Source organism: Vipera ursinii, assembly GCF_947247035.1.
Source record: "Vipera ursinii genome assembly, chromosome: 6".
In the NCBI taxonomy this organism is placed as follows: Eukaryota; Metazoa; Chordata; class Lepidosauria; order Squamata; family Viperidae; genus Vipera; species Vipera ursinii.
The window spans coordinates 3,174,915-3,187,990 of record NC_139515.1 but is presented as its reverse complement, the minus strand read 5'-3'; the positions used below and the strand labels follow the sequence as shown (position 1 = coordinate 3,187,990).

General features: G+C 42.9%; 1 protein-coding gene across 1 annotated transcript in view; it reads left to right on the top strand.

The window, feature by feature from the left end:
* Window positions 1–12,575, top strand: part of RELN (reelin) — a gene marked incomplete at its 5' end in the record, with an annotated part of 292,461 nt that extends 279,886 nt beyond the window's left edge. Inside the window, one exon of the mRNA XM_083366535.1 lies at window positions 11,351–12,575. Coding sequence (XP_083222661.1) covers window positions 11,351–11,447 — 97 coding nt within the window. The 3' untranslated portion in view covers window positions 11,448–12,575. The remainder of the gene's footprint in view (window positions 1–11,350) is intronic.
* Between the last annotated feature and the right edge of the window lie 501 nt (window positions 12,576–13,076).

The window sequence follows — 13,076 nt, the reverse complement described above, 5'->3', positions numbered from 1 at the left end:
GGCTCTTCTACCGCGTAATATTGCTATTGGCTTTGGCACGAAATTCCTTATTTTAAAATGGCAGAATAATGTTTCAACAACAACTTTATTGATTAGCCCTTTGGGCCATATCAAAGTGCAAAGTTCCAGCAACAAACCGTCACCAAAACTTGATAAAAGCAATCCAAAATGGAATTTGATAAAATACAATTTAAAATGGAATTAAATAAGATACAATTTAAGATGAAATAGCAATAAAATACAAATTTAAGGGATAGATAAAATATAACATTATATTTCGGAGTCGCCCTTACAATCTACCCCAATCAGTCCCACATATGCATACCTTAACCGGATCATTTCGTTTAAATACTGTGCTACGTTAAATGTTATTTTCAAATTCTGACTGGACATAAGATAAGTTATTTTGATATGGGGATCTCAATGGGTCATTCGTGATAATGTTGAGAAGTAAGGTCCGCTATATTAGGTTTCTTGGGCAGAGAGTATATTCTTTTGCCTGTTAATTCTTTCCCCAGACGGAAGCGATCTAACTCACGGTAGAAAAACCACTTTATATACAGTATATATATATATATATATCGCTGGAGAAGTTATTCACTTTTTCTCTAACAATTTCCTGAAATTCTAGTGTCATTGCCGGGCTGGGACTCATCGCTACGGTGTTTGGCTGAGAGATAGGTTCCGATGTTCTTTTATTTGAAATTCTGGAAGAATATGCCTGATAAAACCCGAGTTGTAAGATTACCTATGGAAATGTTGACTCAGTGTGAAAGGATCATTTCCTTGAATCACATTTAAATTAGGGCTGGAAGAACCAATTGCTACTGAGCTTCATTACACTGTACTATGATTTACCTTTTGACATCAGCTGTGGAAAGCTGCCCTGGTTCAGAGGCTAGCCAGGATCTAACCACCATGATTAGCCCTACATTCTTTGCCCTTAAGCCCCGGTAGACTAAGACGATGTAATTACAACTCATTTTATTTGGTTAGAATCGTTCGCTAGGATCTATTACCTCTCACTCCATGTTCCTCCTTGCTCAGCCTTCGCCCCCGCAGAAAAAAAATGGTGGGGGGGTGGCAGGACCCCTCTCAGATTCCACGTAGTTGGACTGAAGATTACAGAGAGCATAATTGAAATTGGAGGCATTTTGGCCTAGCAGTTAAGATCCTGGATTCGTTGACCGAAAGGTTGGCAGTTTGAGACCCAAACATCATATGAAGGGGTGAGCTCCCGTTCCTTGCTCCAGCTCCTGTCCACCTAGCATGCAAATGCGAGTAGATAAATAGGTACCACTTTGGTAGGAAGGGAACTGTGCAACCTGGCATATAATCATGCTGGCCACATGACCACACAAGTGTGCGTGTGAACAATGCTGGCTCCCTCAGCCAGGAAATGGACATGAACGCCACCCCCTTGAGTTGGACACAACTGGGCAGAGTAAGCCTTTACCTTTATAGTTGAAATTGCCTTTGTAAAGTTCCGGTTTACACCAGGGACCCTACATCCCATGCCATGCTAGATGGTTACTGATTGCTGGGGAGGACCCCTGGATCCTAAGTGGATTCTCGGTAGAGGAGGCTCACCCAAATCAAGCCATTAAGTCGATGGTTCAGCTTTTTTGCCCTAGCTGACAAAAAAAAATGGTCATTTCCGCACAGATCTATCTAATATTTAAATCAAGCCGCCACTGATCTGTTCCAAAGGAAGGCATTCGATTTGCCATGAAATAAATAAATAAATAAAATCTCTATCGGTCTATTGACAGCCCTAATTTAAACAAGTGAAGAGGACAAGGACAACTTAAGATTCCTTCATTTCTAGTTGATTCTGCTATTTTTTTAATTTTAATATTTTTTTGCACCAAAAGGCACCAGCTTTGCATGGCATCCGTGCCATACTTAAATTGTAGCTTTTATCCAACAATCGGTAATTTTTCGTGCTTAGCTGCCCTGCCTAGTTGGTTGTTTTTTTTTAACCACACTCTTTGCTAAGCTTGGCCTCCGTCACATCAACTTCTGAGTTTAGCCTAACGTGAAAATAGAATCTTATTACTGATTTGTCCGCTACCTTTGTGTGTGTGTGTGTGTGTGTGTGTGTGTGTGTGTGCAGGTTTAAGAGAGAAATAATGTTCTCATTGCAAAAAAAAATAATTCATAGTTCTTGGGGAGTTCCTTTTTCTATGAGAAACCTGTGAGAATATTACGGGGGTGGCGCGATGGCTTCCCCCAGTTAGAGAGACTGGGCTTGTCAGCTCGAAAGTTCCTCTTCTCCTTCTGCTTTCTGTCCTCCCCAACATCTGAGTCTTCTCCAAGGAAGTCCCCTTTTCTCATTTGGTGGCCAAAGTCTTTGAGCTTCAGGATCTGTCCCCTCAAAGAACAACCAGGGTTGACTTTCCTTTGGTGTCAGTTACATCGAGGACACCATCTCACCATCTCATCCTCTGGACTCGGCTTGGACCAAATTTTCTTCTTACTACTCTGGTGGACTTGAGGTCATCTAACCAGAGCATGCAATAGATTTTGTTTTGGGGGGTTGTTGTTGTTTTTTTCAACGTTTGCCAACGTAACCCAAACATGAAATTATAGCAGTAGCCCTTAGACTTACGGTCTATACCGCTTTGTGGTGCTTTACAGCCCTCTCCGAGCGGTTTACAAAGTCAGCCTATTGCTCCGTACAATCATTTTGCCGACCTCGGAAGGACGGAAGGTGTTAGTGATGTGCAGAGCTACCCTTGAGTAAGCAAGAGCTTGCACAGAAGAACGGGATTTTGAGAGTAATGAATTATGCACAGCAACCATACAGATGCACTGGGATGTGTAAAACTTTTACTAGTAGAATAAAGCATAGTCCAGGTCATTCATAAGTAATTAGATGATAGTCAATAACAACAGTCTAAGGATTATCCACTACAGAGCCGTCTTACCAGTCTTTAAGACAACCACAATAAACAGAGTTCTTCAGACTTTACAAACAGTAGCAAACTCCACACTCCACAATAAACAGAGAGAATAGCAGAGAGACGTGAAAACGTCACCGATTGTAACAGAGAGAGATAAGCCATGTCACTAGCTCCCTCTTATGGCCATTGGGATCAGTACTAGCCAATCGGCAAAAGGTATGATGCAATACATTTACTTTTAAAGTTATGCATTACAGTTTTTATTGCAATCATACAGTAGTTGTTTATATATTGCCAACCCGACCAGTTAGGCAACAGACATATACCTAACAGAAGGCTGGGTCAACCATAAGCTGGTCAGAATCGAACTGCCGGCAGTGGGCAGAGTTTCTCTGCAATGCTGCATTTTAACCACCGTGCCACCATGGCTTAGATAGCAATAGCACTTAGACTTATATACCGCTTCACACAGTGCTTTACAGCCCTCTCTAAGCGGTTTACAGACACAGCCTATTTGCTCCCAACAATCTGGGTCTTCATTTGACCGACCTCGGAAGGATGGAAGGCTGAGTCAACCTTGAGCCCCGTCAGGATCGAACTCTTGACTATGGGCAAAAGTCAGCCTGCAATACTGCAATCTCACCACTGCGCCTCCACAGCTCCCGGGGTAGCACAGGGATATAATTGGAATTACAAGATTGCCAATTCACAGCACTAAGTAAGCTGAAAAGAAATTTAAACCACGGGGACGTTCAAACAACCTTTTTTATAAACGGCGGTACTTATATCTCTGCAGTTATTAAAGATTAAAACTGCTTTGTGGTTAAAAGCGACTGGGCCGTGAAGTCCAGGGGGGGTTCATTTGGCCCTTAGTTCAACTTGGTTTGACTTAAAATAACAGCATCCTGATATTTTATCAGTTGGAACGCAATTCGGCGTTGTAATTTTTGCAGCATAGCTTATTATTATATTTTACTCGGGGACTGAGGGACCTTGATGAGCAGGAGACAATTAGCACAGCTAATTGCAAGGTGGTTCACTGTTGATTCTGTCAGTCAGGAACAAGGCTGTGGTTGATTCGGATTGGAGCTAACAATTCCCTCCTTTCTTCTGTCTCTTGGGTCACTTCCCAGATTAATTTTTTTCAAAAAGAGAACAAAAAAGAGGAGAAACATAAAGTAAGGCCAAAAAAAGAAAAAGTTAGAGCGATTGATGCCAGATCTTTTTTTATAACTTCCAAGCCACAGACTCAAGGGATGCAGCAAACTTTGAATTTCCTTTGAGTCGTTTACATTCACGCTAAGAAAAAAAAATAAAGACCAGGGCAAGTTGTCAAGAGGAGTGTATAGACACAGCACAACTCAAGAAACCAAGAGCTATTATCCACCGCTGAGAGTTCCTAGCACAGCTAGTCCTCACTTTACAGCCATTCGTTTAGTGACTGTTCAAAGATACAACAGCACTGGAAAAAGTGACTTAAAGCCAGCACTTAGGGGCCGTTGCAGTGTTACCCGTGGAGGGATGGATGGTTGGATAGATAGATAGATAGATAGATAGATAGATAGATAGATAGATAGATAGATAGATAGATAGATAGATACATACATACATACATACATACATACATACATACATACATAGATAAGGGATGGCTAGATAGATAAGGGATGGATGGATGGATGGATGGATGGATGGATGGATGGACAGACAGATGAATAGATAGATAGATAGATAGATACATACATACATAGATAAGGGATGGATAGATAGATAAGGGATGGATGGATGGATGGATGGATGGATGGACAGACAGATGAATAGATAGATAGATAGATAGATAGATAGATAGATAGATAGATAGAGAGATAAGGGATGGATAGATAGATAGATAGATAGATAGATAGATAGATAGATAGATAGGGGATGGATAGATAGATAGATAAGGGATGGATGGATGGATGGATGGATGGATGGATGGATGGACGGACAGACGGATAGATAGATACATACATACATACATACATACATACATACAGAGATACAGAGATAAGGGATGGATAGATAAGGGATGGATGGATAGATAGATAGATACATACATACATACATGCATACAGAGATACAGAGATACATAGATAAGGAATGGATAGATAGATAAGGAATGGATGGAAGAATGGATGGATAGACAGATAGATAGATAGATAGATAGATAGATAGATAGATAGATAGACAGATAGATACATACATACATACATACATACATACATACATACATGCATAGATACATAGATAAGGGATGGATAGATAGATAAGGGATGGATGGATGGATGAATGGATAGATAGATGGATAGATAGATAGATGACGGATGGATGGATGATGGCTGGATAGAGAGATGAATAGATAGACAGATATTGGTGGACAGATGAATAGACAGATAATATGTGTGTGAGAGAGAGAGAGTGAGAGAAGGAGAGAGGATAGAGATGAACAGAGAATATCTAGTGATACCTTCCTGCTTGGCTAAGGAAGACTTAGGAAAACACCTGGAAGCAACACGGCGTTGTTATATTTAAGTAGTTTGATGGCTGACGGTTGAGTGAATCTTTAGACTAAAGCCACAGAGGCTTCCAAAGAAACTTCTTCCGTTCATTTTACTTTAAATGCATTTCTGGGGCCAGAACAACTCGCTGGTGGGGGGGAAAGCCCCCTAGCGATATACTTAGCTTATCTTTAATGTGACAAAGCATTTCCTACTCAGCGGGTGCCAAACCCATCAGCTTGCCGAAAGCAACTTCCTGCCATTGCAACACAAGCCCCGCCTCTTTTGTGCACGCATTGTGACGTCACCCGCATATCTCAAAGGGGTGGAGCTTGGAGCAGGATGAGAAGACACTGCTTTCGTCATTTTTTTAATTAAAAACATAATGGGGACCTGCAGCTCACTTATAGGCACACCCCCTCTCTTTTTTCCCACCCCCTAGAATATTTCTTCTCTCTGCTTGCGTATTTATTCTGCAAAAATAGTTTAAAGTTATACTTGCTGTGCATGTCAGTCCTTCCCCAAACCCACCCCCTGCCTGCTTGACAGCAGATGCCAGCACTCTTTTTTTGATCCTTTCCATAAGAAATATTTCAATATAAAATGTAAATATTGATGCTTTGACGTAAGTTTATTAAGGCAAACCCGCGGAGGTTTGATTTCCCACTCCTAACTGGAATTGCCAATGGCAGAAATACGAATTGCACAGAAAAAATATTTTCGTGTCATTTACAGTGAAACGGAATGCTGGTATCACAATATTTTGAACAAGAGGCATGCGGTAAATCGTCAGATAAACGTTGTCACCATGCTTTTCATGATTAAAATTGTAACTTTGGGGGGCAAGAGTTTTAAAGGTGGGGGAGTTGCAAAAATTGGGGGGAAAGATCTTTCTTAAATATCTTAGCAGTAATAATGTACATTCGTGTAAATGCCTTGTCTTCCTTTGCTTCATCTCTTGAGTTCGGAATCGTGGTGATACATACCCAAAATAATATCGTTTACGTTAACCTAGAAAAAAAAACGTTACGTTTTTTGCAGCTTTGTGCTAGCTTTCCCATTTACCTATGCCAACTTTGGGGGTTACATTGCAAAGTGGTATTTCTAGAACTATATATTTGAATGATTACAGCTATAGAGATATACTTTCTTTCAACCGGAAAGTAATTTGTTCAATTTTTATTTTCAAAAGAGATGAAAAATCCTATATTGCCTCTAAACCTCATCCGTCTTTAATGACTAATCACAGTGCTGCATGCATTGAAATACATTTTCTAATTTGTGTTGTATTTCATTATTTGCTGTCATTGGTTTTACACTAGAGTAAGGTAAGTGATTTCAATTCCTGCAATATCAGTGCAATCCCGTAGTGTCGTGTAATACTGATATTGTTGCTTGAAGCTGAAGTCAGTCAGCTTCAGCTCTGCTTTCAGACATTACCTGAAAAGCTAGCTTTATTTGGAGAGGTTTGAGGCTGTAAGTTTACCTGCATGTCAAGTAGTCGGAATTCTGCGATATGTTTTGAAAACTGTTGGGCTGAATCCGTTCAATGTTTACCGAAATTCAGAAAGGAAAATGAAGGGATTTCTCACTTTCAACAGGAGAGCACAGATGGAATCAAATTAAGAGGGGCAATAAGAAGTCCACGGGATCAGAGAAATGAGTTCAAATCTATCTGTTGTACATCACAGCAATAGGCTGCTTCTGGCTGATCTCCTCTGGGCTAGGAAGCTAACCAGAGATGGGCCTAAGAGACCGCCAAGGAAATTCTATAATTGTAGGTCAAAAGAACCCAAGAAGAAGGGAATGGAACAGCAATTCCACAATATTTTCCTCCCAAAAATTGACACCACCATGGACCCTCGTTCCTCATGCTCTGAAAATCACAATAGACTTATATACCGCTTTACACAGTGCTTTACAGCCCTCTCTAAGAGGGTTTACAGAGTCGGTCTCTTGCCCCCCCCCCAACAATGTGGGTCCTTATTTTACCCACCTCTGAAGTATGGAAGGCTGAGTCAACCTCGAGCCGGTGAGATTTGAACTGCTGGCAGTCGGCAGAGTTTGCTTGCAATGCTGCATTCTAACCACTGAGCCGCCACGGCTTAAATAGCAATAGCGATAGCACTTAGACTTATAGACCACTTCATAAAAGGTAAAGGTAATGTTTCCCCCGCACATGTGTGCTAGTCGTTTCCAACTCTAGGGGCTCATCTCCGTTTCAAAGCCGAAAAGCCAGCGCTTGTCCAAGGACGTCTCCATGGTCATGTGGCTGGCATGACTAGACGCCAAAGGTGCACGGAACGCTGTTACCTTCCCACCGTAGCGGTCCCTATTTTTCTACTTGCATTTTTACGTGCTTTCGAACTGCTAGGTTGGCAGAAGCTGGGACGAGTAACAGGCGCTCACTCTGTTACGCGGCACTCGGGATTCGACCCGCCAAACTGCTGACCTTCTGATCGACAAGCTCAGTGCCCTAACCCACTGAGCCACCGCGTCCCTACAGAGGTTTTACAGAGTCAGCCTCTTGCCCCAAAACAATCTGGGTCCTTATTTTACCAACCTCTGAAGGATGGAAGGCTGAGTGAACTTTGAGCCGGTCAGGATCGAACTGCTGGCAGTGGGCAGTTAGCCTGCAATACTGCATTCTAACCACTGTGCCACCACAGGAGCTGCATTTGAACTTGCCCTTACACAGCACCCCGAGTGACACCTTGGTGGCTTGGACACCTTTCCTAAAGAGGCCAAAAAGTAGCCAGTCAGTCGGTCGGTCAGTAATATGTATTCGGTCAATGACCAAGGACTGCAGAAGTAACATCTGCAGGCAACTTTGACCAAAGAGAAATTTTAAGGAAGATGCCCCAAGTCAAGAGGCTGGATTTACCAATTCCTCCTCTTCAGATTTAGCCGGGAGCGGAGTCACATTATAATTCCTGGTCATGCCACTTTGTTAGACCCGCAAGATCAAGGCTGGTCCCTGCGATTAGAAGCCCCAAATTTAACCACGAGTAGGTTTTACATTCCCAAAGACAAGAAATCAGGAACCAGGACCAGAATTGCTTAAGTTCAGCCTACAATTCAGCCCTTTTTTTTTAACTCCAGATGATCTAGTTACCCCTATAATTGCACATTCCTCAAACAGAAGTTGTGTACATCCCTCAGCCTGCAGAATTAGCACAAGGTCAAACGTGACTTTTCAACTAACACTAAGGTTATCGCTTGAGTCATATATATTTTTTTATCTTGGTCCATGACTGTCAGGTCGGACACTTTCGCAACTAACAACAACAATGACTGTACTTTTTTATTATCATTTACCTCGCTAATTTTGAAGAGAAGTGAGATTTCTGCAAATGTTCATTAAAATCAGGTCTGGCTGGGGAATTCCTGGAGTTGTAGGCTACACGTCTTAAAGTTGTCACATTTGAGAAACACCAGACTAGGAGTTATTATCGCCAATAGCTTATCCTATGATGGGAGAAAATAGCTTATCCTATGATGGGAGAATTCGTTAAAGTCCCATCCAAATAACGGGATTCTGAGCACCTCTGTGGATTTTCTGATTTGAACGTTCTGCTTTCCCCTGGAGACAATTCAAGAGGCTGGTCCTCATGAACATGCGTTTCTTCTCAATTTACAAATACTCCCCCATTCCTCTAATGAACCAAGACACCCCGTGGGGTGTGTTAGTGGAGAACAAGTTAGTTCACAGCAGGGGAGGCGTAGGTCTTCATATGATCCCACAAAGTCCTTCCTTTATCCTCTGCTAAGTCAACTAAGGAGTGCCGCTTTCTTGTGGTAGCATAAAAAAACAAGAATGCATTGCACACAAGTGGGTCTAAGGTCGAAATCTGATTTCTTAGCATTGTAACTGTACTGGGAGAGGAAATTGGAGAGATCACAGCATTCAGCCAATCCATTTATATTCAACCTTGTCAACTTTAAGACTTGTGGACTTCAACTCCCAGAATTCCTCTGGCTGAGGAATTCTGGGAGTTGAAGTCCACAAGTCTTAAAAGTTGCCAAGGTTTAGACCTCTGCACATAGAATAATTGGCCACTGGGGTTACAGTGTTAGACTGCCACCTAGTGGATAAAAAGCTGCATGGCCCAAGAATGAACTTTTACAAATAACGTCAGCAAATGTTGATTTTGACAGGCTGTCCTGGGCTTACAACCGTTCCTTTAGCGACCATCCAGAGTCACAACGGCTCTGCAAAAAGTGACTTACGACCATTTTTCACCCCTACGACTTTTGCAGCATCCCAGGGGGGTCGCATGATCAAAATTCAGACGCTTGGCAAGCGGTTTCTATTTATGACGGTCGCTGTGTCCCGGGGGGGGGTGGAATCACGTGGTGCCCCTTTTGCGACCTTCTGACAAGCAAAGTCAGTGAGGAAGCCAGATTCACTTCACAGCCGTGTCACAAACTTAACAACTGCAGTGATTCACATGTGTGGCAAGGAAGTTTGTAAAACGGGGCAAAATTCATTTAACAAATGTCTCGCTTAGCAACGGAAATTGTGTTCGTAAGTTGAGAGCTACCTTGTATATCTGAGCCATTTCCCAAACCGCTATATGAATAAACTGAGATTTATTAAAACGGGATACCTGCGAATAATGCAAAAGTGCTTCAATCTTGACAGCCGCTGCTGATTTTCAGAACTGATCTACTTAAACCAGCTGCAGACGCTAGCCTGCAGCAACCACAATTAAAACAGGGTTGTGCTGTTCAGAAATCAAACCAAGGTTAGCGCCCAGAAGTAAGCCACTTAATATTGGCCATCATTATTTAACCCCCGATACGTTTCGCTCTCTACTTCCTTCTCTCTTTAATCACTTGATTTATTCTCTCGTATGTTTCAGCCGTCTGTGTGTGTGTGTGTGTGTGTGTGTGTGTGTGTGTATGCCAGCCAGTTCTGAGCTGCCTCTGTGCCATTTGAAAGGTGTGATTTACCCATCCCAATAAATGGGTAAATCAATAATAAACTTAACGCTCGCATTGCACAGGTATTTTATTTATTTATTTATTTGTTTCAATATATATACTGCCCTTTTCCCAAGGGACTCAGGGCGGTTTACAGGGCAAATTAAAACAGTGCAATGTACAAATCCAAATAAAATTAAATTAATAGCCCCCAAAGAGTTTAAAATTTAAACTTTTAAATTTAAAATTTAAATTTAGACCACAGTTGAGGCCCAAATCTCAGTTGCTCAATGAGCTTTGCCCCATTTTACCATTTTTGGCCACAATTCTTAAGCAAATCGCTGCAGTCATTAAGTGGATCACGTGGACGTTCAACGAATCCGGCTCCTCACCTTCCCATGAACTTGGCTTGTCGGAAGCCGGCTAGAAAGCTCACAAACGGTGATCACATGAGCCCAAGACACGGCGACGGCCATAAATACAAAACCCGCATCCCTGGTATTTCATGCCATGAACGTGGGGAGGCTGCAACAGCCCTATGTGAGAAAAGCATAGTCCCAAGTTGCTTTTTTCCCAGCGCCGTTGTTCACTTCGAACGGTCGATAAACAAGTGGGTCGTGAGTCGGGGACGCCAGTGTGTTACGGGTCACTTAAGGCAGGGGTCCCCAACCCCCGGTCCGTGGGCCGGTACCGGGCCGCGGCAGGCCAGCAACCGGTCCGCACAAACAAGCAAAGCCCCATCCGCGGGATGCAGGCAGCACGCAAAACCACGCGCCCTCCGGTCCGTGGGGAAAAAACCCTCTCTCCACGGAACCGGTCCCCGGTGCCCCCCAAAATGGTCGGGGACCTCTGACTTAAGGCAACGCTGGTGTTTTGGGTTGGAACCGTGCCGTCTTTAGGTTTTTGCATTTGACCTCCCAACCCGTGTGTGCTGGCGGCCAGTGACCCTCTTCTCTCCCGTCCTTCTTTCCGTTTGTGCAGCACTCGCAAACAAAATTACATGATGAATTTTTCACGGCAACATGGGCTCAGACATTTCTACAACAGAAGGCGACGGTCCGTCAAGCGTGGCCCGTGAAGAACACGACATGGCTTACTTTTTTGTTGTTTCCTTCCCCTCCCCCCCCCACCCACACTTTCCCCAACCTGCGATGCGTCGCTTTTCGATCCCACCACCGCAAATTTGATTTACGAGGACTTTTCCTACCGACCTCCCCTCCCTTTCCTCCCTTTCCTTCCTTCCTTCCTTCCTTCCTTCCTTCCTTCCTGGAGGTATATTTCGAAAGCCTCCCTCAAGACAGAAAGTTACGCCCTGTTTTTTGTCGTCGTTTTATTTTTTTCTCCTCGCACTGTGATCTCATGGGAAGCGACTCATATTCTCATAGGTAAATGTTTTGAATGTCGTCGTGTCTGTGGAAAATTGTGATTCTGTTGTAATACCAGTTACAGTGGCAGTATTGGGAAGGAAGCGACTGTTTTGAACCAGGAAAGAAGAACGACAACAACAACAACAACAAAGCTGTAAAGCACAAAAGGACTTAATTATTTAATGTCGGAAGCTACAACGTTCACTACAAGTCAGTATTTAAACGCACTGTATTTTGGCTCTGTATCATACTTTGTACGATTTAAGTTATTCTCGCCCCCTTTGTGTCCTCCTCTTTGAGACCTGACGACGACGGCACTGCGTTAAATGTTAGGACAATTTGCCGATGACGTCTGCGCCACTGAACGACGCTACACACACGTAGAGCAAACAAGCGTCCAACTCAGCAACCACAAAAAGGGAAAAAGCCGTTGTACGAGGCTGCGATGCCCTTCATTCCTTCTCCTTGTCTACCTGTTAATCATTGTTTGTGGTAAAACCCAGTCACCAAACAGAAGCTCTTATTTCCTCCTTGAAAAGTACAGCCTCCGCGGATGAGTTACTTACAGTAGCTGCCATTTGCTCTCTGTAGTAATGCAGTAATTTGTATAAACAGTGGAACGTTTTTTTTTCCCTTCAGTGTTTCTTTGTGGTTTGTTTCATTATTATTATTTTTTTTGGGGGGGTGGGGGATGTTCCCTTCTGTATCTCGGGATACTGCCGTGCCTCCCCCAGCCACACGATTTATGACCCCACAACTCTTTTAACTGTCTGTAAACTTTCACTCTACAAGGAACCAACTAAATTTCAGTGCTTCAATAAAGATGTCAACCAACGATTTGGGTGGCATTCTTTTCTTCCCCCCCCCCCCCACCAATTTTATACCGAGGAGGTGGAGCAGAATTTACCAGATTAATTTTTTTGGGTCGGCTATAAGTTGATGAGGAAATTTGCATTGGGCAAAAGGAAAACCTGAGACATCCAGAAAATGGGAACGTTAGCAAGATCGTGCGGTTGGATACACCTGACCCCCTAAATTTTTTGACACTTCCCCCCCCCCCCGCAAAGAAATACAACTGCAGGATCTTTTCAGAAGTTTTTATATCTGTCCAGGTAAACCAAAACATTTAGGATGGTGAGATTGGAAGAGTTTTCTACAAATACAGACCATACGCATTTTACTTAATAATACTCACGTGGTATTTATACTGGAACTAGACAGTTTGGTGTAGTGGTTAAGGTATTGGGCTAGAAAGTAAAAAAAAATAAATTGTGAGTCCTGCTTTAGCCATGAAACCTGGCTGGGTGACTGTGGGCCAATCACCGGGAGACTGTGAGTTC